Source organism: Oxyura jamaicensis, chromosome 3 (assembly GCF_011077185.1).
Source record: "Oxyura jamaicensis isolate SHBP4307 breed ruddy duck chromosome 3, BPBGC_Ojam_1.0, whole genome shotgun sequence".
Lineage (NCBI taxonomy): Eukaryota > Metazoa > Chordata > Aves > Anseriformes > Anatidae > Oxyura > Oxyura jamaicensis.
This window is the reverse complement of record NC_048895.1, coordinates 97,026,972-97,048,821: the sequence shown is the minus strand read 5'-3', so window position 1 is coordinate 97,048,821 and position 21,850 is coordinate 97,026,972. Positions and strand designations below refer to the sequence as shown.

The 21,850-nt window shown below is 40.2% G+C and overlaps 1 protein-coding gene across 5 annotated transcripts in view; it reads left to right on the top strand.

Annotated features, from left to right (window-relative positions):
* The window catches only part of ARHGEF10 (Rho guanine nucleotide exchange factor 10), a 118,995-nt gene that overhangs the window by 11,998 nt on the left and 85,147 nt on the right, over positions 1-21,850 (top strand). For 4 of the 5 annotated variants that reach the window (XM_035322792.1, XM_035322793.1, XM_035322795.1 and 1 more), the window contains exons 1-3: positions 8,052-8,211; positions 18,974-19,144; positions 20,454-20,744. In XM_035322792.1, coding sequence (XP_035178683.1) covers positions 8,061-8,211; positions 18,974-19,144; positions 20,454-20,744 — 613 coding nt within the window. In that variant the 5' untranslated portion in view covers positions 8,052-8,060. Of the gene's footprint in view, positions 1-8,051; positions 8,212-18,973; positions 19,145-20,453; positions 20,745-21,850 lie in introns of those variants that run through there. The other variant, XM_035322796.1, reaches the window with a different exon arrangement.

Below are 21,850 nucleotides of genomic sequence, written 5' to 3'. Positions count from 1 at the left end.
GGATTGGTCTTTACAGTCCAAATCTTTAAAAAACATTTTCTGAGGCAGCTTAGGCCGGACCATATCGTCACACCTTCCTTCACCTTGTTCTTTGTTGGCTATGAGCCCTCCAGCACGTGCTGCCCTGTAGAGAACAAACAAGCAAAGGCTGCAGCGTGGACAGCATATTTGGGTCAATGTCTTAGGTGCCTGATTTGGAGTCTGAACTGGGAAGATGGAGGGGGGTGAACTGTTCTCTGTTAGGGCATGTGCTGCTTCCACAGGGTGTGCTTAATCAGGACGATGTCTGCTGAGGGCTGTAGCTGAAGGACTTTCTGATGCTCCAGTTCTCTAGCCCCAGATCTTCAGTTCTGTGCTCAGCCAACACGTGTCCCCATGGGAAGCAGAGGGGAAGCGTGCATGGCTAAACCTCTCTGTGGTCAGTGCACATGAACTTAGGAGATATTATTGTGTATGCAGGGCTGTTTCTGTACAGTTAGCCCTTGGTGCTACTTGGCTGCTGTGTGCTGGCAGCCGTATGGTTGCTAGTTCAGCCCAGGTTTCAGAGGGCACAAAGGCTGAATTTACAAAACACTGTATCATTGTCTTCTCTGGTTTTGCTTGCTCTAAGAGAATATTGCCTATAGCTGTTCTTCCCCTTGTTTGATTTCCTGTAAACACACGTTTGAATGTTGTTTGGTTTTGTGTATTTTAAGTCTTGAAAGGATTTGGCTTTTAATAGTTGGGTGCTGAGAGACTTCTTAGGAGAAGTATCATATATGCTTATCCTCATCTTCTTTCCAAAGCATTTGTTTATGGAGACATGGATTATGTAGACCTCTCGTTGAACCCAGCACAGCTGTTTCTATTTTGGTAAAGTTGCTAATACAGTTTGTATAGATAGTGACTTTCTGTAGTCTTCCCATGAATTTCTGCTCTGTCATATTGATATTGCATGTTCAATGAGCAATAACATGTATATAAATTCATATGGTAATGTGTATTGTATATACTAGCATATGCATATTAATAATACACATATAGGTCACTTTAAATAAACTGTCCTATAAGTGTATTATTGTTTATTCACAGACTAACTCGTACCATAGCTATATGAACTTTTTTAAGTATGAAAGAGGGTTTATCTTGGTTCTGTTCAGTCATAACTCTAGGAATTTTGGAATAAACATCCTAGGTCAAAATTGCTTTCCCACTGGATTGGATGCTGCCACAGGCAGAGGTCTGTTACTAGATACTACCTAGGTAACTGGGAATGTGAGAGAAGCAGAGAATTGTGAAATCAACTTTTAATGGGTTCACTTTTTGAACAAAGTTGTTGACAGTTTTATTTATGCTCCAAGATACCACCGAGGTTATTGCTGGCAAAATGCTTTTACTGTCCTTGTACTAATCCATTGTGGCCAGGACTCTGAATTTAACTCTGTTTTGTTTAGTGACAGTTACTGTGAAATTGTTTTTATCAGATAATCTGTCTCCAAAGAAACATAGTGCTGTAGAGAAAGAGTCATCCGTAAGGAATCAATATTTCCACTTGAGCAGGAACTGCCATTGTTCAAAGACATCTAGTAATTGTGGCAACAGCCCTAACTTTGTACAGCATGTCAGTATATTGGGCATATTTTGCAGGTGGGAAGCAGGTAATTTTAGGGCCAAGTACAACTGCAAATTCACATACCTGGATTTACAGAAGAAAGGTATAGAGCTGGTTTATAAAGATTGAGTTTTTTTTCCTTGGTGTGCATATACACTGCCCACCCATGGGGTCTGCTCAGAGGTTATGGGCAGATGGGTGGGATTGTGGTTCGTAGTGAGGATGAGGTTCCCATGGTGTACTGTGTCCAGGACCCTCTGCAACATTCTAAATATCTTTTTAGCTGTTGCATAACTAAAGCCCTGAACGGTGGTGTCAGATCAAATAGTTTGCTATTTTTTCCTAAGTTGAAAGTGGTGTGGTTTCTTTTCTACTTGTAGTGTATACCCTGTACTATAAATCTAATTTTCTTTCTTACCTAATAGGTTTCCTATGTTTTTAGACAAGTAACTTCCACAAACTTATTTGTATCAATCCTTATGTATAAAAAGGGGTAAAATAATGGTAAACCTTCATCTTTGCAATAGGGATGTTGTAAGAATGTGTGTGAAAGCTATGCAATTAAATTCATGTTAAATGTCTTCTCTTTAGCAATAATCATCTGAACCTCTACCTTGTTTGAGAAATGTGAGTTTGGGTGCAGTTAAGGTCAGTAATAGAGCTTCTTCTGCATCTTCTTGAAAGGAAAAATCTACATATGATAGGAAAATATGACCACAAAAAGAAAGGAATTTAACCTTTATTTATTTCATTTATTGTGCTTATGCAACATAGCTGCTTATAGCTGTTTGGACATTCCATTAATGCATGATTAATTAGGCAGTACCAAGTTTGTGCTAGTTAATTCCTGTACCTCAGAGCAAATTCAACTACTGAAGAACTGTAGAAAAAAAAAGCAAATAAAAAAATCCTTACATGCCTTTACGTTCCTTCCTCCAGAATGTTTTTAAAAAGTAATTCTTCTAGCTGTGGTTAAAAATTCCCTGCTATTTTTCTCTGTACGCATTCTGAATGAATGTATGTGTTAGTAGCCAGGGAGCAGTTGGAGGGGAGTAGATACAAAGGCTTCCTTGGCTAAGAGAATAACCTGGAAGCTGCTTCAAAATTGACACTTGAGATGATAGTAGTAGCTTGTGTTCAGTTCTTCAATGTGTGTATGCACAGGAATTTCCCTGGCTATTTTGTGAAATAAAATAGAAATCATTTTATTCTTTAAAATCTAAACCAAAACTAATTTTATCCTGGCTGTAAGTTACAAGTATGTTTTTAATTGATTGCTGTATTGGTGTGCAGTTAACCAAACCTGTCCCTACAACAAGGATATGCTGTGGGCTGCAGAGCCTGCAGCTAGGAATTAAAGAGCTTGTAATTCTCAGAGTTGGGAACCACATAGTGTTTCTCCTGATGAGAAGTCATCTTCATGCCGACCAGCGACTTGAGATTGGATATTGAATGCTAGAGTGTTCACTTATGGTGGTCTGTGCTTATGCTATTATTCTGGGAGGAGATAAGGTCTCTGTCTATTTCTTTACTTCAAAAACATCTTGTGATCTTGCAAAGTGAAAGCCTTGTCCTTTAAGTGTTTGTGTCTTGATCAGGCCTGTTTCACAAGGGAAGGCATCTTTCTTAGCCCCAGGGGATGGACACCTGAGAAGCTTCTTGCCTAAGGGAAGTGGGGCAGGGTAGGTACTCTGTGTCTGACAGGCTCCTGGTTTTGTACTTTATTCTTTGAACGTGTCCCTTCTTCTCTGTTCCCATATTCTTCACATTAACAAGACATGGTCTCATGTGATTTCTATGTGAAAACTATTAGAAACATTGGGTGTGTTTCCTGAGTATGCTTGTCAATAATTCATCCCAGTCATCCTAAACTAAGTTGCCTTTTACAACAGTTTTAAGACCTATTCTCTCTTCTGTAATTAATTGAGTCTTTCAAGGTGGGTTTATATATAGTGATGAGGCTTGGAGCATGGCTCCATTGCAGTACAGTTCTGGAGTCAGGAGCGGATGGTATGTTTTGCTTCTTATTTATAGGAAATTAAAATTATTTATGTTAGAATGAAATAGTAGAATTTCAGTATTCAATCCAAGGACATCGTGGGAATGAATTTCTTAGAATCACAGAATGGTTTGTGTTGGAAGAGACCTGAAAGATCTTCTAGCTCCAACCCCCCTGCAATGGGAACGGACACCTCCCACCAGACCAGGTTGCTCAAAGCCCCATCCTGCCTGGCCTTGAACACTTCGAGGGATGGGGCATCCACAGCTTCTCTGGGCAACCTGTGCCAGTGCCTCACCACCCTCTGAGTGAAGAATTTCTTCATTATATCTAATCTAAATCTACCTTCTTTCACTTTAAGGCCATTACTCCTTGTCCTATCACTCCACTCCCTGACAGAGTCCCTCCCCAGCTTTCCTGTAGCCCCCCTTTAGGTACTGGACGGCCGCTATAAGGTCTCCCTGGAGCCTTCTCTTCTCCAGGCTGAACAACCCCAACTCCCTCAGCCTGTCTTTGTAGGAGAGGTGCTCCAGCCCCTCGCACGTTTTTCTGACCCTTCTCTAGACTCATTCTAACCCTTTGTGTGCTGGGGGCCCCAGAGCTGAATGCAGCACTCCAGCTGCGGTTTCACAAGAGAGGAGAGCAGAGCAGAGGGGGAGAATCACCTCCCTCACCCTGCTGGCCACTCTGCTTTTGATGCAGCCTAGGATATGGTTGGCTCTCTGGGCAGCAAGCACACATTGCCGGCTCATGTTGAGCTGCTTGTCAGCCAGCACCCCCAGGTCCTTCTCTTCAGGGCTGCTCTCAATCCATTCTCCACCCAGCTTGTATTTGTGCTTGGGATTGCCCCAACCCAGATGCAGGACCTTGCAGTTGGCCTTGTTGAAACTCAGGAGGTTTGCCTAGGCCCACCTCTGCAGCCTGTCCAGGTCCCTCTGGATGCCATTCCTTCCCTCCGGTGTGTTAACCGCACCGCACAGCTTGGTGCTATCAGCAAGCTTGCTGAGGGTGCACTCAATCCCACTGTCTATGAGATGTTAAATGACGCCGATCCCAATACTGACCCCTGAGGATCACCACTTGTTACTGATCTCCTCCTGGACGTTGAGCTGTTGACCACAACTCTTTGAGTGCAACCATCCAGCCAATTCCTCACCCACTGAATGGTCTAACCATCAAATCCCTGTCTCTCCAATTTAGAGGCAAAGCTATCATGGGGGACAGTGTAAAATGCTTTGCACAAGTCCACGTAGATGATGTCAGTTGCTATCCACCAATGCTATAAACCCATTGTAGAAGGCCACCAGATTTGTCAGGCAGAGCATGGTCCTTAGAGAATGGGTGTTGGCTGTCACCAATCACCTCCGTACTCTCCATATGCAAAACTCAACTGTGTAGTCTTCATTTTAATGCCAAACACTCTTTTACCTGAGAGACAATCGTCTGTAACTCTACTTCATTTGGGAAACACGAGGTGCTGTTAAAGCTGGGTGTGTGTTCTCTCACCTCTTGTACTGACTTACACCATTGTCTCCCATGCTTTGAGTAAAGCCAGGTGAGAAATTTTGTTCTGTTCTGCCAAAGATTGTGGATTTAAATGTTCTTCAGTGGGTTGAAATAGAGACATTTCCATGTATTTTTTAAGCTGAAAAAAAAAATAATAATGAAGATATGCTTTCACACCTGTTGTCTAGGAGATTTTATACAACTTTATATGTAAATGATCAGCTCTCTAGGGCTGCAAGTGGGATATTTCTTTATTCCCATTACGGCAAGATAAAAAGTGAGGAGGCCAAGGGCTTAAATCTGGATATCCTGTATGTGATCAAGTGCTGTGATTGTGTCTTCCTGCTTTTTTTGTTTGTTTGTTTTTGTTCCTGCCAGTGCTGGAACACTAAAATAGTCCTCGTTCCTTTGTCCCTGACAAGGAAGTCTGCCTTGAATCTCAGTGCACTCTCCAGTAAGACAGAAGTAGAAATAACGGTACTTTCATGAAAGTTCATGAAAGGTGATTGCATGTTCCAGAAGAACCCTTGAATAGGGATTAAGGAGCAGCTGAGTGGCTGCAGTGTTGTACTGTAGAGATAACTATATTTCTCTGCTAGAGGAACTTCTTAATCTGTGAAATATATATTTGTATATTTATATATAAAATAATTTAGATAATTCAGTTAACTTTTGTCCTGTTTAGTGAACAATTTTACTTTATTTAGGATTTAGCTGTTTTAACAAGCTGATTTTTGACTGACAGAAATCAGAGGCAGCTAAACTGGGGCTTTTGTCAAGAAAATCACTTGTCTATTTTACGGTTTAGTTTATGGAAGCAAAGAACAGTGGGGAAAATGTGCTTGTGTTTCAGACTAGAGTAGGACAAAAAGATGTTACTTAGCATGATTGGGGGATTGAAATAAGAACATTGTTTAAATTAAACAGCAGCTATAAAGGGAGTTGGTCTTAGGCTAAATGGCATTGTTTGTTAGATATCTATTTTCAGCATGCAGACAGTTACAAATGATGGTAAAAGGGGAGCCAAGATTTCAGGAGAATGAGAACAGAATATGAATTGTAGTTATGAATGGTGCCTTGTTTTTGAAGCCAGCAATAGCTTGCTGGTGTCTGACATCCCATTTGTAATAGAACAATTTATTTGTTTCTAAAGATCACATTGCTCTCAGTAAATAAAGGAAAATGCACTGGTTAAGGTAAGGATCAATTATTTCATGTGACAATTCAGACAAGCTGTGTAACAAAGAGCAACAAGAATATTTCCATTGCAGAAATGCAGTTCCAGTGTCACGTGTCCCTCCTAATTATGTGTTTTTCTTCAAGCCAAACATATTTGAGAGTTGGGGAAAAAATGAAAAGAAATAGATTAATTAAACCTATTACTCTTTTTGTTATTTACAAAGAAGACAGAATTTAACATGTAATTACATTTTCTTTTTTTAGAAGTAATGCTGTAAACTTTTTGCTGGATGTTTATAATTTGTTAGATGAAGTGTGATTCACTGTCATGGAACTGAGAGGTTAAATTTGTCACTTTGATCATATTCAATGCTTTATTTCTGAGTAATAACTTATAGGGTGTATTTTTTTTCCTATTGATTCATCTGGTTTGACTTCACATCTGGACTTAACTTGCTCAGCTGTGTGTAGGGAGAAGGCCCAGATATACTGATAGAAAAGGACAGTTGATGAAGAGATCAGGGGGTTCTAGGGATGCCAACAGAACATTTTTTTTTTTTTTTCTGGGGTAATTAATATTCTTTCTGTAAAAGATCAAGAAGCAAACTGTAAAGGAATTAGGGGTATCTTGCAAGGAATATTTGTGGAAGCTAAGTTCCAAAATTTTAATTTCAAACAGTGAGCCAGCATACAAGTAAAGTTATGAATTATTTTTTCTTTGCCTCTTTTGCCTTTTTGGGATTTGTATCTAGTGCTAACTGGCCAGGATAAATTGCAGCCAAATAACTGAGGATTTTTTGTTTGGCCTGGTTTAGTTCCATGTCACAGATCCCAGTAAATACTCACTAACCAAGCCTTAGACCGCTGCAGTGATTCCATCCGTAGAGTTTACGTAGAGAGATTTGTTTTTTTCATACATTGTTAGAATTCTTTTATCTTGTATATGAGAGCCAGTAAAAACTTGTTTGCATTATGATATGTTAGATAAAGTGTCTGAATTATTGAATGAAACGTTTATTAGGTGCTGCTTACTTTCTCTGCAGAGAGGAACTGAAACTATGCCTAGAAAATGTACTTAATGAATATTCGGGGGAAAGAGCCCTACAACCCTCCAACTTTTCTTGGAGAAGAAAATGAGACCTTGTAATGGTTTCACAAAATACAGAAGATTATCTAGTCAGTTAAAGAAGGGTCTTTGCAGGAATACATCCCGTCCTTAAACAGCCTGTTGTTGCTCAGTAACTGATCAGGTGAAAGCATGAAAGTTCCTGAAAAATATTCTTAAGCTCACATAGGTTTTGCCAGGGACTGGAAGAAGGATCTTTGTGCTGCTGGGCCATGGAGATGCACACGCTGAGAGGTGACTTTCCTGGACTGTGTGCCCCTGTTGTAGGGAGAGGCAAAGGGAAATCCAGGTGCTGACACTGAAAGGTGTCCTGGGAGTGGTGAATTGGTTCAGTGAAAGTGTCCAGAGGGTCTTTGCGGTCTCTGGTATTGCAGAGTATGGTGGAAGTAAAATTAACTTTGGCTGGGAGTGTTCTTACATATGTGATCATCTGTTTCAGTGACCCTCTCATGTTTGCATATGAAGAATGTTTGCCAGCTAAGTGCTTAAGGTGACTCTTCATGTTGGAAGGAATCCCTTTGTGATTTCCCAAGTGGACTGGCTGCAGCAATGAAGCACGAGGTTTGATTATGTCAGCTGTCTGTGGCCAGTTCTGAGGCCAAGGCAGAGCTTTCTTTCTCTTCTATAGCTGATGAAATGAGGTGATGAGAAGGACTGTGATGCCAATGGACTGTAAGATCCCAAGGAAACACAATCATTGCCCAGCTCAAGCCTGTATATACAATGAGGTGATAGAGTTTCTGATGGAAGCTGTCTTAAATGGATATTGTGCAACAGAATTTTGGAGAGTTTGGTTTGTGAATCTGGATGGTAAGAATTGCTGCTTTTTCATGAATTTGCTTGAATTCCACAGATATACTTCTTTGAATTATAGCAGAACCTTTTTATGTTGGGGCAAAGAAGAGCTCCAAAGACACATTGAAACAATACTTAATGGGAATGCTATAAAATTCGAGCTTGGCAGGCTGTAGCAATCACCCATGCCCACCTCAGTGAACTGTGGTAGCCAGGATTTGGGAGCAGCTGGACTCCTGCTGACCATGCCTGAGGGAGTTCCCCTACTGAACCTGTAAACTAAAGCCATAGATCAGATGATTCATACATGTGGCAGCTTGAAATAAAGCTTGAAATCAGGCAGGCGATACTGCTGATCCTTATTGTTACAATAACAAGGTGGAAAGAGCTTAAAAACTGGGGATTAAAACTCTGCATTAATGTTGACTACTTCTTCCGCATTAGTTTCTGGGATAATGAATTTATTATACTTTAGTGTGTGTGTTAAACTTTGTTTACATGTCAGTTTATCTTTTAGTGCTCTGTCAGCGGGGGAAAGAGAGAACAACAGAAATTAGGTGAGAAGCCAGCTAAAACCCGATGTATTTCCAGTGCTTTTCCTAAGTTTACAACACATAACCATTCTGTCCTAGCATATACATTTTTCTGTAGTACCAGATGATAGTTTCTGTGAAAGATGCATTTCTAAAGTCTTTCCTTGTTTAGAGTACACTGAGGAGAAGATGCAAAAAAATCTCAGTTAGTTTAAAGCATGTGAACAGGTTGCCTGCACTGCTTTGAGAGTGGTGGTAGGTGGAATTATCTTTGGGGAAAAGTAACCTCTTGCAATGTGTCCAAAAAGACAAATTGATCCCCAAAGCAGCATGCAGCTTCTGGACCACACCTCGGCCATTACCACTGAAGGAAGGAGGCTAAGTGTGTGAACACTTCCAAGGAAGGTCAAGGTTTTTAGGTGTTAAAAGCTCTGCTTTTGGGAGTGGCTGCAAATGTTTCCGTTTTGACATTGCTGGATAAAGGGTTGTTCAGCCCTGGCCTAATGATGCAGAGTACAGATTTCCTTTTGCCTACATCACATGAAGGCATGGTGCTGACAAAGTAGGAGAAAGAAATCTAATCCAAAGTTGAAGGCAAATCCCTTGCTACTTCATATCCCAAATGTGACAGCCTGGTGTAAGGACGTTGCTAAACATGGTCCAAGACCTAAGGTACTTCAGCTTTTGCTTTGGGTGGGTTCCAGCTCTTTTTAGTACGATGCACAGTTTACATACCTGAACTGTATGCTTTCTTTTGCTGGAAGTGGGATCTCTCGTGGTCCACTTGCTTTTGGCCCCTAGGATAAGTGACTCTTTCTGCCTTGCAGGACGCCCGAGTCATTTCAGTTCAAACTATTATCAGATGATGCAGCAGCTTCATGTTGCTAATTAGAGTTAAACAGGCTGTAGTAGAGAAAGGCATATTCCTTAAACAATTAAACAAGAACTGCTTCAGTGTAATCATTTGGAAAACTAGATATAATAGATGAAAAAAGTGGAGAAGTAAAGGACAAGCCAGATTGTGCTTTCTTGTGGAGACATTATTAAAATATGGTTATTTTCCCACAAGTATATCAACTATGTGGTCAAAAAGAGTTTTCCTAGAAAATCTTCATTTGTCTTTCTTTCTTCACATGACACTTGCATCCTGTGGTTAGCCAACATGCTCCTTCCCTCCTCTTCCAGAGCTGGATGTTTCATTTTTCCCAGTGACTTGTCCTTCTGCTGTTTGATTTACATTTTATGAATGCTCACTGTTTTTTCCATGCATGGACTGTGCTTTTGGCAGCATGTTGCAGGGTGAGTTCAGCAATTCATGTAAACGGCAGCGTTGGCTGTACTCAGCTACACGTATCACTAGCAACAGCCATGGCATGCTGCATGTGTAATTTCTGTGTTTTGATGTCTCTTCCTCGTGTTAGATGAGGTGGCGTTTACATGGATTCAGTCCAGTGACCACAGCAGTGTGATGTGGTGGAACCCCTTCAGTAGCAATGGGAAGTCAGTAGCCTTTAATACTGAAGGATGCTTTTCAGTGTAGACAGGGATTCATGTATTCATGCAGATTTCAAAATATTTCCTAGCAGCTTCTTGTTTTAAGGACTTCCCTCTCTGTACATCAGTGACATTTCTTGGTGAAAGGTTAATGGCAGAATCTACAAATACAGTTCTGAGGTGGAAAATACGGCCTCTTCCAGGGACCAGGGTTTGGCTCCTGGCAGTGGTACTCAATACCAGTGGTCATCAGTGTGTAGAATATGAAGGCAGTTAAACGATCACAAAATGCTGGTTATATGTAGCAGCCTTTGTAAACCACAGAATCACTGAATTGTAGGAGTTGGAAGGAACCTCAAGAGATCATCGGGTCCGACCCCCCTGCCAAAGCAGGATCCCTTGAGCAGGTTGCCCAGGTAGGTGTCCAGTGCCTTGGGTATCTCTAGAGAAGGAGACTCCACGACCTCCCTGGGCAGCCTGTCCCAGTGCTCCGTCACCCTCAGCGTGAAGAAGTTCTTTTGCATGTTGGTGCGGAACTTCCTGTGATCTATCTTGTGGCCATTGCTCCTTATCCTGTCAAAATACAAATATAGTGTAGCCAGCATTGAGATGCATCCTGTAGAGTCAGGGAGAACAGGTCTATCATGTTGCTGCTGGTAGTTTCTGGACAGCCTAGTTTATATCTAAGGTTTTTGTTTTTGCCTGTTTGTTTTTGCAACTCTTAATTTTTTAGCTAACTTCAAGCTTAATTTTTAGCTTTGTGAGCAGTATGGGTAAATCTTTCCGAACATCTGCTGCTGTAGGTAGCAGCCTCTTTCTTAAGCTTGAACAGGCAGATTCCCTTCTTTTGACTTGAGTTTGAAGTTTGCTTTTTATCCAGAAGAGTAATTTCTGTTGTACATGCTTGACAGTGTAATTAGTATGTAATTTGTATGTTTATGAAATACCAAAGAGAGGTTTTTACTTATTTGTTGTTTATTTGAAGGGAGAGCCTGTTAATTTGTGTGGTTTTGATTTTGTTTCCACCACTGGAAACACTCCTTGTTGTGAATGTGTGCTAGTTTTGTTGTTTGTTTTTGTTTGTTTGTTTGTTTTTGACTGTTTTCTATAGAGACCTTTAATGCTCACGTTGCGGTCATGCTTTGGATGTGTGTGTGAGCTTTGAGTAATTAGCAACGTGTTTATGCCGTGGGGACCTCGGTTTCCTGTAACACCAGCTTAGCAAAACTGTGTGAGCGGGGAATGAAAGCCTCTGGCTCCCTTCTGCTTTCCAGGGAAGTAATCTGAGGGGAACTCACATGTTTTTGGGTTTCGGTTTAGACTTTTTTTCTTCTTTCCAGCAAAGGAGATGCTTTCCACCTGTGTGACTGTACAAGGAGCTAATTTGTGGGTACTGGCGGTGTTCTGGAAAAGCAGAAGAAGCACCGCGGGGGCACCTGTTCACGCTGTGGAGGAGGAAGGCCCTCCACAAATGCCATCATGGCTTACCCCGTGCCGTGGCATGGAGGGTGCTCAGCTGTCGTGATGATATCTTGTTGTGGTGGCACATCGTGGTGGCATCTTGGCAGGAACCAAAACAGGCCTCAGGGCTGCTCCTGCCTGCACTGTGGAGGAGCTGGGGCCCGGAGGCTACACGCAGGGCGAGGAGGAGGCCACACACTGCCGTCCTTTCCACAGGTGCAGCGCTGGGTAAGCAGGACTGAGGGAGCGGATCTGAGTTTGCTGAGTCCTGGTGTGATGAGGTAGCTCCTGGATGTTTGTTCCTGGATGTCTGTCTTTTTGAAGATGCCTTGAGTAAAAATGCTCCATTATAGTATCTGTGCAGCTTGGCTTCATCCTTTAAACCTACGCTCAGCAGTTAGAGGTGACTGTGCAGGCTTTGAGCAGCATGGAGATGTCGCTCAAGAACATTCTGGAAGAAAATTGCACATAGGCATGCCCAGAAGGACATATTTACTAATGGAATGGTCAGTTAGTGGCTTTGAAGTGTCAGTAAATGGTGGTTCCTGAAAGCCAGCTGTCCTCTTGTGCCCTTAGGTTCATTTAAGTACTGATGCAGTACCTCAGAGGCTGCCATTGCTTTTGCTTGCTCTTAGCACAGCATGCTCCTGGGGATCGTGAATGGGCATTAGAAATTCCAAACGTGAAAGTTACCTGAATAATTTTAAAAGTTGTGCTTTTTTTTTTTCATTGTGGAAACAGTTTTTAATGGCTTGACTGCCTATTATTTTTAAAGGAGTTGTTGCAGTGATGTCTTCTATGAGTCCTCGTTCCTTCTGCTGGTCCCAGTCCTGTTCTTGCCCTCTGGGCTGCCCCTTTCCACCCAGGTGCCAGCCCTCCTTACCCACAGAAATAAGTGCTGTCTCCCTCTCACCCAGAACTCCAGCTTCACCAGCCACCTTACTTGTCTCCATCCTTCCCTATCCGGCTATTTAGCAAGTCACATGTGAGCCAGCTGGCTTTCTTCTTCACCTTTCTTCCTGTATAGGTGTTCAGGGACGAAAGCAGGAGAGAGGCACTCAGGCCAAGTACCGCAGCGAAAGAATGTTTAAGTTCAGTTCTCTCTCCTGGTACTGAAGAAGTAGTTGTCTCAAGTGGGAGATGTGAGCAGCTAGAAAATATTTTGTTGCTTTCTAGCTGTAGGAATGCAATCTAATCAGCACTGAAAAGCTGTGAGATTAATCGAGTGGTGACCGAGTCTTTTAATACCCTTTTAAAAATTTCAGTTGAATATGAATCAGCTGCAGTTTTTCTAAGGTTTGCAAGTTGGCCAAATTGTATTTTTTTTTTTTGCGGTAGCAATTAAGGTTCTTCCTTGTAATTCCTAGCATTTCTCAGGACAGACAAGTATCAAGTGTCTGCTACAAAATTTCACCTGAAAATAAAAACTGAACTGCTCTAGAGCCCTGGAGCTAGTGCTCTAGAGTCTTGGAGCTAGTCAGCATGATGTATCTGGGCCCAAATTGTTAGTTTTGCAAAAGTAATAATTCTAAAAACACTTACTTTCTGTTACAAGACTCTGAAAAGAAACAGACTTCACAGCTCTACCTTTGTTAAGGAGAGGTTATATTCATTATTATGTGCATTTTTTTTTCCTCTTTCTGCAGCTGTAATAGTAGTGCTGGCTTTGAAAGAGACAGAAAAATAAGTATCTGCTTTCATCTATTCCTGCTTATATACTTACCCACATGGGAACTACAGTTTCTGGAATTGTTTTCAGGTTGGGGGAGAGTAATACTTTTGCCTTCTGGAATCAGTATTTTTTATTTATATATATTCCTGCAGAACGTTAAATTTTGAGGCCTTTCGTTATTTTCACAAAGATATTTTAATTTTTATTTTAATTACTTTAATGAAGAGCACTTTCCCAGTTAGAAAACAGCAAAGCACTGAAATCCGCACAGTTCCATTCCTTGTTTCCGTGCGGTGTCTTGTAGACTTACAGAAGGAACTGGGCAGACTCTGACTACTGAGAAATAAGGGTTTGAAATAGCAAACATATCTTTCAGTTTAAAAGAGAGCTAAAGAGAACATCTCTGGAATGCATCAAGGTTAAATAATAAATACTTGAATTGTTATGCCTGGCTGTTTGCTTTGATTTTTAAGCTTCACTTTAACATTTTATAGTATCTAAATGTATTTGAGCTAGTAAATGATTTTAGTGAAAACTTTTTCCTATTTCAGGATACTCAAGAATTTGTAGCAAGTTACAGGATTCATGGAGTTCAGTTTGAAGGGAGACGACAGGTCTGTGTTGTCCTAAATATCTACTGGCAATCTAAATGATGTTTTCCATCTGAAGCAATGTCGACTTCTTTTCTCCATTATGGTCAGTGTAGTTGATGATATGATAAAAGTGACTAAAATATTTATTATTTAGAAAAAAAAGAAAATTTGGCATTCAGTGAATATATGAGAGGCATTGCAGACATTCCAAAGGCAAAACTGAGGGGGGAAAAAAAAGTGCATTGGAAGAAAACTGCTTGCTAAAGGGAAAAAGGGAAAGGAGTGTTCCCTTCTGGCAACATGGATATTTACTGTGTCCTGAAGTTTTTGGGCTGTTCTTTGTTGTGAAGTTTTTCAAATATAGTCGATGTATATCCTCTTTTCATTCCATAATTCTCTGCTAACCTTTATTTTAAAACAAAACAACAAAAAAACTACAACAGGTTGCAATGACTACATTCCTGATTATGTAGAAGCCTTCTTTCAGTCTGCAAAGGCACTGTTAAAACCTCAAAACATGCATGTTCAAATGCAAGTATTTTTAATGGCAGTTTGTCATCTTATGTCCAGGGCTTCCAGGGTTATTGCCACAGTGTCCCATACTGCTGAATTGTTCCTGCTTAGGGTTCTGATCATTTCTTCCTTTATCTTTATTTTCCATGAAAAAAACTCAGCTGGCTTCTTTAGGATCATCTCTGATTTATGGGATTGCAAGGAAGGTCAGAGTTTTACTTTTTTTTTTTTTCTTTCTCCTTTATTTGCACTGTATTCAAAGTGTGTGTTTGCTTCACACACATTCAAAGTGTAAGTGCTGATCTATTTTGTTTTAATTCTGTATTATCTCTAAAAGAAAATTATTAGCGAAGCTTCACTAGCCTCATCTCAAGATTAAAATTAATGCCACTCTATTTATCTAACTATTTATCTGTGCTATTAAACTATGAATAGCTTAAGGAAAATGAATGGGAAAACAGATGGTGCCAAGAATGCTTCACAATTGCTAGAACAAAATAAAATTGTTTAAATTTGCTTATGCCCCAGCAGGTCTCTGTAAACATAGCCTAAGTTAGCTTGTTTTTGAAGTCAGCTTAAGAAAAAGTAATTTCCCTGAATAACATACCACAGAAAAGTCATAAATTCATATGCTGTGCTAACAATTATGAGAGTATTTATTCCTTCTTCTCATTCAAAATTCACATTTTCACGCTTACCCTAAAGGAAACTTTATTTCAGATTTATTCTTCTTTTTTTTTTTCCCCCCATGTTTGAAAACTCCAAATACAGCTTTTAAGGAAGATACCTGCAGAACGGTATTGGCATAGGATGAAGAGGTTTAATCAATTACTGCATTCTCATTGCTCTGGCTGGCACTCGTAAAGTAAGAATGTGAGTAGTAGTGAAAAGGCAAATTGGATTTTTAGTAACCAATTTAATAATTCAAAGTAATTTCAGGCAGACTCTGTAATCCCAAACAATTACTACCTAGGCCAAAAAATAATGAATTTTAAAGTGATGTTAAAAAGTTGTCATCTTTGGACACCACTTACCACATTCTCCTCCCACCCCATATTTTTCTGCAGTCAAAATTGCCTTGAAATCCACTTTATATTTTACACTTAAAGTACTGGAGGAACTGTGACTTTATTCACGAGCATTACATTTTGCAAGATACGTGGTGGTTTGTTTTTCTTTTTTTGGTAGTCAGATTCAGGTTAAGCTTAACTGTGTTTTGTGACTTCCTCATTTATTGTAGAACTCCTCAAGAGCAAAAATATGTCTTCCTGTGTGTGCTGTTTTGACGTAGCACAAACAACCCTAGAAGCAGTACATATTTTCAAAACTGTAGTTACTCAAAATGTCTTTTTTGTATAACAGTCAGTATTTATCTGCAGTGCTGAGCGTTCCTCACTTGAAGGGAATGGAAATCACCGCCACCCTCTGTTTATTTTTGTTATTAAAATACGTTGTTTCCATAAAATGAAACAGTATTCCCTGGAAATTAAAAGTTCGAAGGAGAATACTTTTGCATGTGAAACTGGCAAGATCGTTAAGTGCAAAGAATTAACGTAACCTGCAGGATTAAACAAATGTGGGAGTGATGCAAAGCCGAAATAGTTTTAAAACTATCTGGTGGGAAGTTACTTGTCTCCAGTATGCCATCACTAAAGGACGTGTGGTCTGGGAAGGAACTTTACTTCTTTCTTTGTCTTTTTTTTTTCATCGTAACCCACCACTGATACAGTTTAGGGGCACTTTCCATCCTGTAGTGCCCTATTACAGAGTTCTGTACCTTGTTTATTTCCAAAGCAAAGTAAATGTAAACTAAACAGGGCAGCATTAGCAAACATGACAGAAAAATAAGAAAGATCAGGTAGTACCTTTCAATTTAGTTTTAATCTAAGTTGAGAAACTCAATTCTTTGTTAGGCTTTCTGCCCTCAATCGTAACGTATGAGTTGGTTGGGTTGTTGCAGGGAGACGGAGAGGAAAATTGAAGGGAAATTGCGTCTCAGTTGACCAGGGTTTGCTCCTGGCTCCTGAGTCATTCCTTTTGCTTTTAGTGTCTCAAATTACCTTTTTTTGCCAGTGGCAGTTTTTGTCTGTCTCTGACAAATGACACTGCTGGATTCGTGTGCCTGGGGAATTGCATTAGTGTGAAAGTGCTGGAGCAGAGAATAACCAGGAATATGATACCTAAGCTACCTTTATAGGCCCTAAGGGAAAAAAAAAATGGATCCAGAAGCTCCATAACTAGCAGCCACAAAACTTCATGTTGCTTCCTAGATGTTTGCCTGCGTGGTGTGGATATTTCATAAATTAAATGCATGTATTCTAGAGCTGACCTCTGAGCAGGTGGGTTCACTGCTCTTATTTCAGCCCTGCTCAAGCCACACCCAAGTTCTGAGCATGGCCTAATCCTGTAGAAGTGAGCAGAGCAAGTTTAACCCATGCTGGTTATCTCATCTTCCTTCTCCCACTATACAAAATGCAGAAGAGCTTTTTTATGTGTTGGTAGGGTTTGCTGATGATGATTGCTTGTCTAGAACAGCAAGCGGAGTGGCCCATGGCAGTGCATGCACACTTTAAATTGAGATACTCTGGCTGTTATCGACTTCTGACTGCCATCTACTTACTTGTCTACCTAGTCGGGATGACTAACCACTATTTCATGCACTGGTAATCCCCCAAACCACTCTACTTGGAAGACACAGACCTGTGAGATACTAGATTTGAACTATAGAGAGAAACTGAAAACTTAAAAAATAAAATCAAAAAACACCAACAATAATAAAACCCCTTCCTTTCTTTTTTCCCTTTCCTGTTGAGGAGCAAGCAGTACAAAGGCAGTTCAGGAAAAATTCTGGGGTTGTCTTGAGTTGCTTGGAAGAGCTCAGCATTTTTCATCTTTCAGAAAAAAAAAATATTACTAATGGACAAAAGCAAGTATGAAAAGCCTCAATCCAAAGACATTCTGACAAAAGGGTTTAAAAAAGCATCAAAATTAAACTGAATGTCCTGCTGCCTCAGCCACAAACCGTGACCATAAACGCAGGGAAACCCCTTTTTTGTTCCTTAATATTTTTGCAATTAGTTCACTTTCTCTCCTGCAGAGAGACTGCGTGAAAGATCTTGTTATTTGCTGCTGTGATAAAATATGCTGGCTCAGCCTGCCCGAAGAAACAGAAGCCTTGGCAAGAATGCTGATTACCATGACAATCCAAGCAGTCCTGCATGGCAGAACAGCTGATAAGCGTCCAGATTCTGGAGATCCAGTCGTCCTTGCGTGACTTGGTTTTAAATATCGTGTTACCTGAAGGAGAGGGAAAACTCCATCAACTTCATTCATGTGTCTATAAAATATTCGTGTATTTACATTATTAAAAGATACTTTTGTTCTATAATTATGTGTTTTTGTTATGTTTTAATGCATTGTTGAACTCCTGCATAAGAGTGGTTTTGAGGAGGAGCTTGGGAGGTTGGTTGGGTTGAAAAATTTCCATAGATGATTCTGCAAGGAGACCTCTGATAACGAGTTTTCCTTCCAGATAGTAGCAGAGCAGCTGTGGCAGGTCTAGGGAGGGAGGGATGAAGCCCTTAGTGAAAACAGAGGGGTTTGGGGGGTTTGGGCTTCCCTCCCTGCAGCTGCAGTGGCCACCCCTGCTCTGCAGAGCATCTCCAGCAGAAGTGTTGGATCCCATGTGCAAGTCTCATGCAAATACATGGTAAAAAGATAATGCAGTGAGAAGTTTAAAATCCTCATGGTTTCTTTGTGCTCATGTGGATAAGAACAATAGCACCAAGGGAAACTGCTCAGCTCTTCTTCCTGTTCCCCACCCCTGTATGAGGTAGCAAGGGTGAGCTGCAGGGTGCTCATAAGCAAAGACATAATATAGCCCAAACACTCCAGGTCCCAGCCACATTAGGATGTAGTTTATTTAGTTTTTCAAAGGTAACCCCCCATACCCCTTGCCAAAATGTACCTCGATGACTGAAGTGTGTGATAATGGGGTTAATAGATTTAAACCAATGACCTGAGGTAACATACCGTCCCAGCTTGGGGTAGGGAAAACAGTCTGCTGCTCTTTAATGATGTGCATGAAGAAAGTTACGGTCGCTGTCATTGTGATTCTGTTAAGAAAGAGTAGGCATAGAAAATTGGAATTAGAAAAGAAAAGTGATTTGATATAGAAGACTCCCTGTCCAATTGCATTCATTTGTGAACTTTTCTTTAAAGAATCAGCTGCTTAAATGTTTTTGTAAATGTGTTTGCTTTTGCCGTAATGAACTAGGACAAAAAGGTATCTGTATGATCAGTTTCTATTGCATTCTATGTAATTTAGTTATGCTAAAGGATTTGTTGTAAACTGCCAGAGGCTATCAACATGTTGAGAAATTCCTATTCTGTTCCAGTGACCTAACATTTTTGTGCGGCATTTTATGGGCTTCATTCATAACGCAGAGCACCTGCCTAACGTCTGACATCATTATTGAGAACAAAAAACCAAAGTGTGTCTTTCTGCATAGTTCTAGAGCAAGAGCCTAAAGCCACGGGTACGAATGATGAAGAGGAGGATGAGGGAGAGCAGTTTGACTTCGACAGTGGAGATGAGATACCAGAAGCAGACAGGCAAGCCCTCGTGCCACCTCCTCCTGATCCTGGAAGTAACACAGAGCACCAAGAGGCTAACGGCACTGGTAAGTCAGCCTGCTGGGCTCTGCATCCCTTAGGCTAAGTAAAGAGGCAAGATCGAGGATGGAATAAAAACACTTGTAAAAAAGAGAAATTAATAGAACAGCCGTGCAAATGTTTTGATTATTCATGCTAGCTATACTTGTGCTAGATTTGATGAGGCAAGTGATGATCACACACAATTCCTCTGAGGTTTCCCATCCACGTTCAATGTAAAGCAACATACTAGTCTCAGTCATAATGCCATGCTACAGGAAAACTTCTATGCCTTTGCACCTGTAACAGCACAAAGATGTCTCAAGACAACTTACCTTCACAGCTAAGTGTAATGGTTTCTGATCTTATGATGTGCATAAAAAAATAATTAAGTCAGAATGTAAGAATCTTGTTCATAACAGGAGTCTTATTTTATTAGACATTAAAATATTTTTTACAACACTTGCAGATGTTGGCAGTGCTGAGGTATGCTCTGGAAGTCGCTGTATTCTGCTCAAATTGAAAACAGCTGATTTTGCTGACTTCAATCCAGTTTCCTTTTGTAAACAGTCATTGTGCTCATGGCAATGAGAGATAAATAACTCATCAGGTGACTGAGCAGATTGACAACCTGGAACTTAAAACATGGCTTTTCCCTGAAAAAATCGTTTGCTCATCCTTTTGTGAAAACATGCTTACAGCTTGAAAACTTCTGATCGCTTGGGATCCAATTCTGTAGTGTGCTTCAGAGTAGCCTTTGGTTGCGCTGTGCCCCAGCTTGTCTCTAGAGATACCAGGACGTTTGTGTATCAGAAAATAGTTTATTTTCAAGGAGGAGAACTTGGAAAGTTATTTTCTTTCCCCTTTTCTTATCAGAGCATTTTCAGGACAGCTCTTTGAAGAGCATCCCTCCAGTGAGCTTTTTCTTTGCTCATGGCTATTCCTAAAATGTTTCTTGTATTTGTGTATGTAAGATACAAATTCCTCTAAAATATGACTTGAAATTTGAGGGCTTAAGACTTGTTTCCAGCCATGTGCTTATGGCAAGCAAGAGGGGACCCTGGCCACTTGTCGGAAATCTTCTTATCCCATATTTAGGATTGAGTTATTGTTTTTCTGTAGGCATCCTTGTAACCCAGTTGTTTTGCTGCTGTTGCATTCCTCATCTGTAAAATGGGAAAGAGAACATTACTGTGTGGGAATTTTGTGTTACAGATTGTAAGCAAATTGTATAGTAAGGGTCACATAAATGTTTAGGATACTTGCAAAGAACTGTATTAAGCAACTTGAACAGGTATAAAAAAAATAAAACTTTGATTTTTTTTTTTTAAACTAAAGGAGGTGATACCTTAGAAAGAAATGGGGAGCTACGAGCATCAGAACCTGCTGCGGAAGGCATTCCAACAAAAGTAAATCCCTACTCAGTCATAAATATTTCCCCAATGCAAGAAAAGGATCCATCCTCCTCCCCAGAACCAAGTCCTCAAGATGAACCTCCAAGTCCAAATGTGTCCGGTGGCTATTCTGTTCCCGTGCCCTGTGGCTATGCTGTGCCATCCAATTTACCTTTGATACTGCCAGCATATTCCAGCCCTGTTATAATACGCAGTGTTTCTGTAGATGAAGAAGGTACTGTATTTACACAGTTTATTGTATTTCATGGGGAATTCTTGTTTATCTTTAGATACCTGTGCTGCTTTGTAAATGCTTATGTACCACTCAGCCATGACATCTCTGGGGGATTTTGCATCAAAATAGACTAACGACTCTGTTGTGGGGTGGGAACTAAAATTTTGATGGTTGACCTTTAGTTTGCTGGCACCGTATCACAACATAAAGCACGAGTCAGGACTCCTGTCTTATCTTGCCATTAAAAATGATTAATGTTAATTCCCTCTTAATGTCATGAAATAATTTCCAGAGTAATAGTTCAACGTTCGGGCCAAGTGATTTCTTTGCAAACGCTTATCATGCTTGATCTAGGTCCTGGCAGAGTTCCTGTCCCTTTTACCTTTTCTATATGCACTTCTGGAATGTTTTTGTTTTTGTTTGTTTGTTTTCAGACCTTGTGTATTTAGAATTGCTGTGGGATTTTTTCCTTGATAATTTGGTGCATTCTCTTTGTCCTTCAGTACGATTTTAAGATGGAAGGGGAAACTGGAAAGGGGAATAACTATGGATTATTACAGAAACAGGAACAGTACCCCTGTTTTGTAACCAGAATTGGCAAAGTTGTCAGCTTAATGTCAGGAGAGCAGGAGGAGCAGAAAGCTTTCCATATCCTGTCTTTTTTTTTTTTTTTTAATTTGTTTTGTTTTGGATATATTACTCTTTACTTTGGAGGCAATTCTACTGTAATTCTGTGTACTATATTTTTTGCAGTCTTTGCTATCTACTTCCATTAGGCATATAGGAGAGTGAAACCAAAATTTTTGTGATGTTATTGCCTGAAGAGGAATATATGATTGAGAGATTACAATTAAATACATCAGATATTGTAACTTCATTTTTCTAGCTCTTATGCCAAATTGCTGTGTCTGTGTGAATTTTTTTTAGTTGCAAAAATAGATAAGATAGTGTGAAGAAACTCATACTTTTTTTAGACATGCTTCAGAATAAAAGTGTTGTGTGAAAATAGATTATTTGTTAACAATAGTAGTAAAATTGCTTTCTTATACTGAAGTGTACCATTTGAACCTCACTGATGTTATTCCAAGCATTTTATTGAATATGTT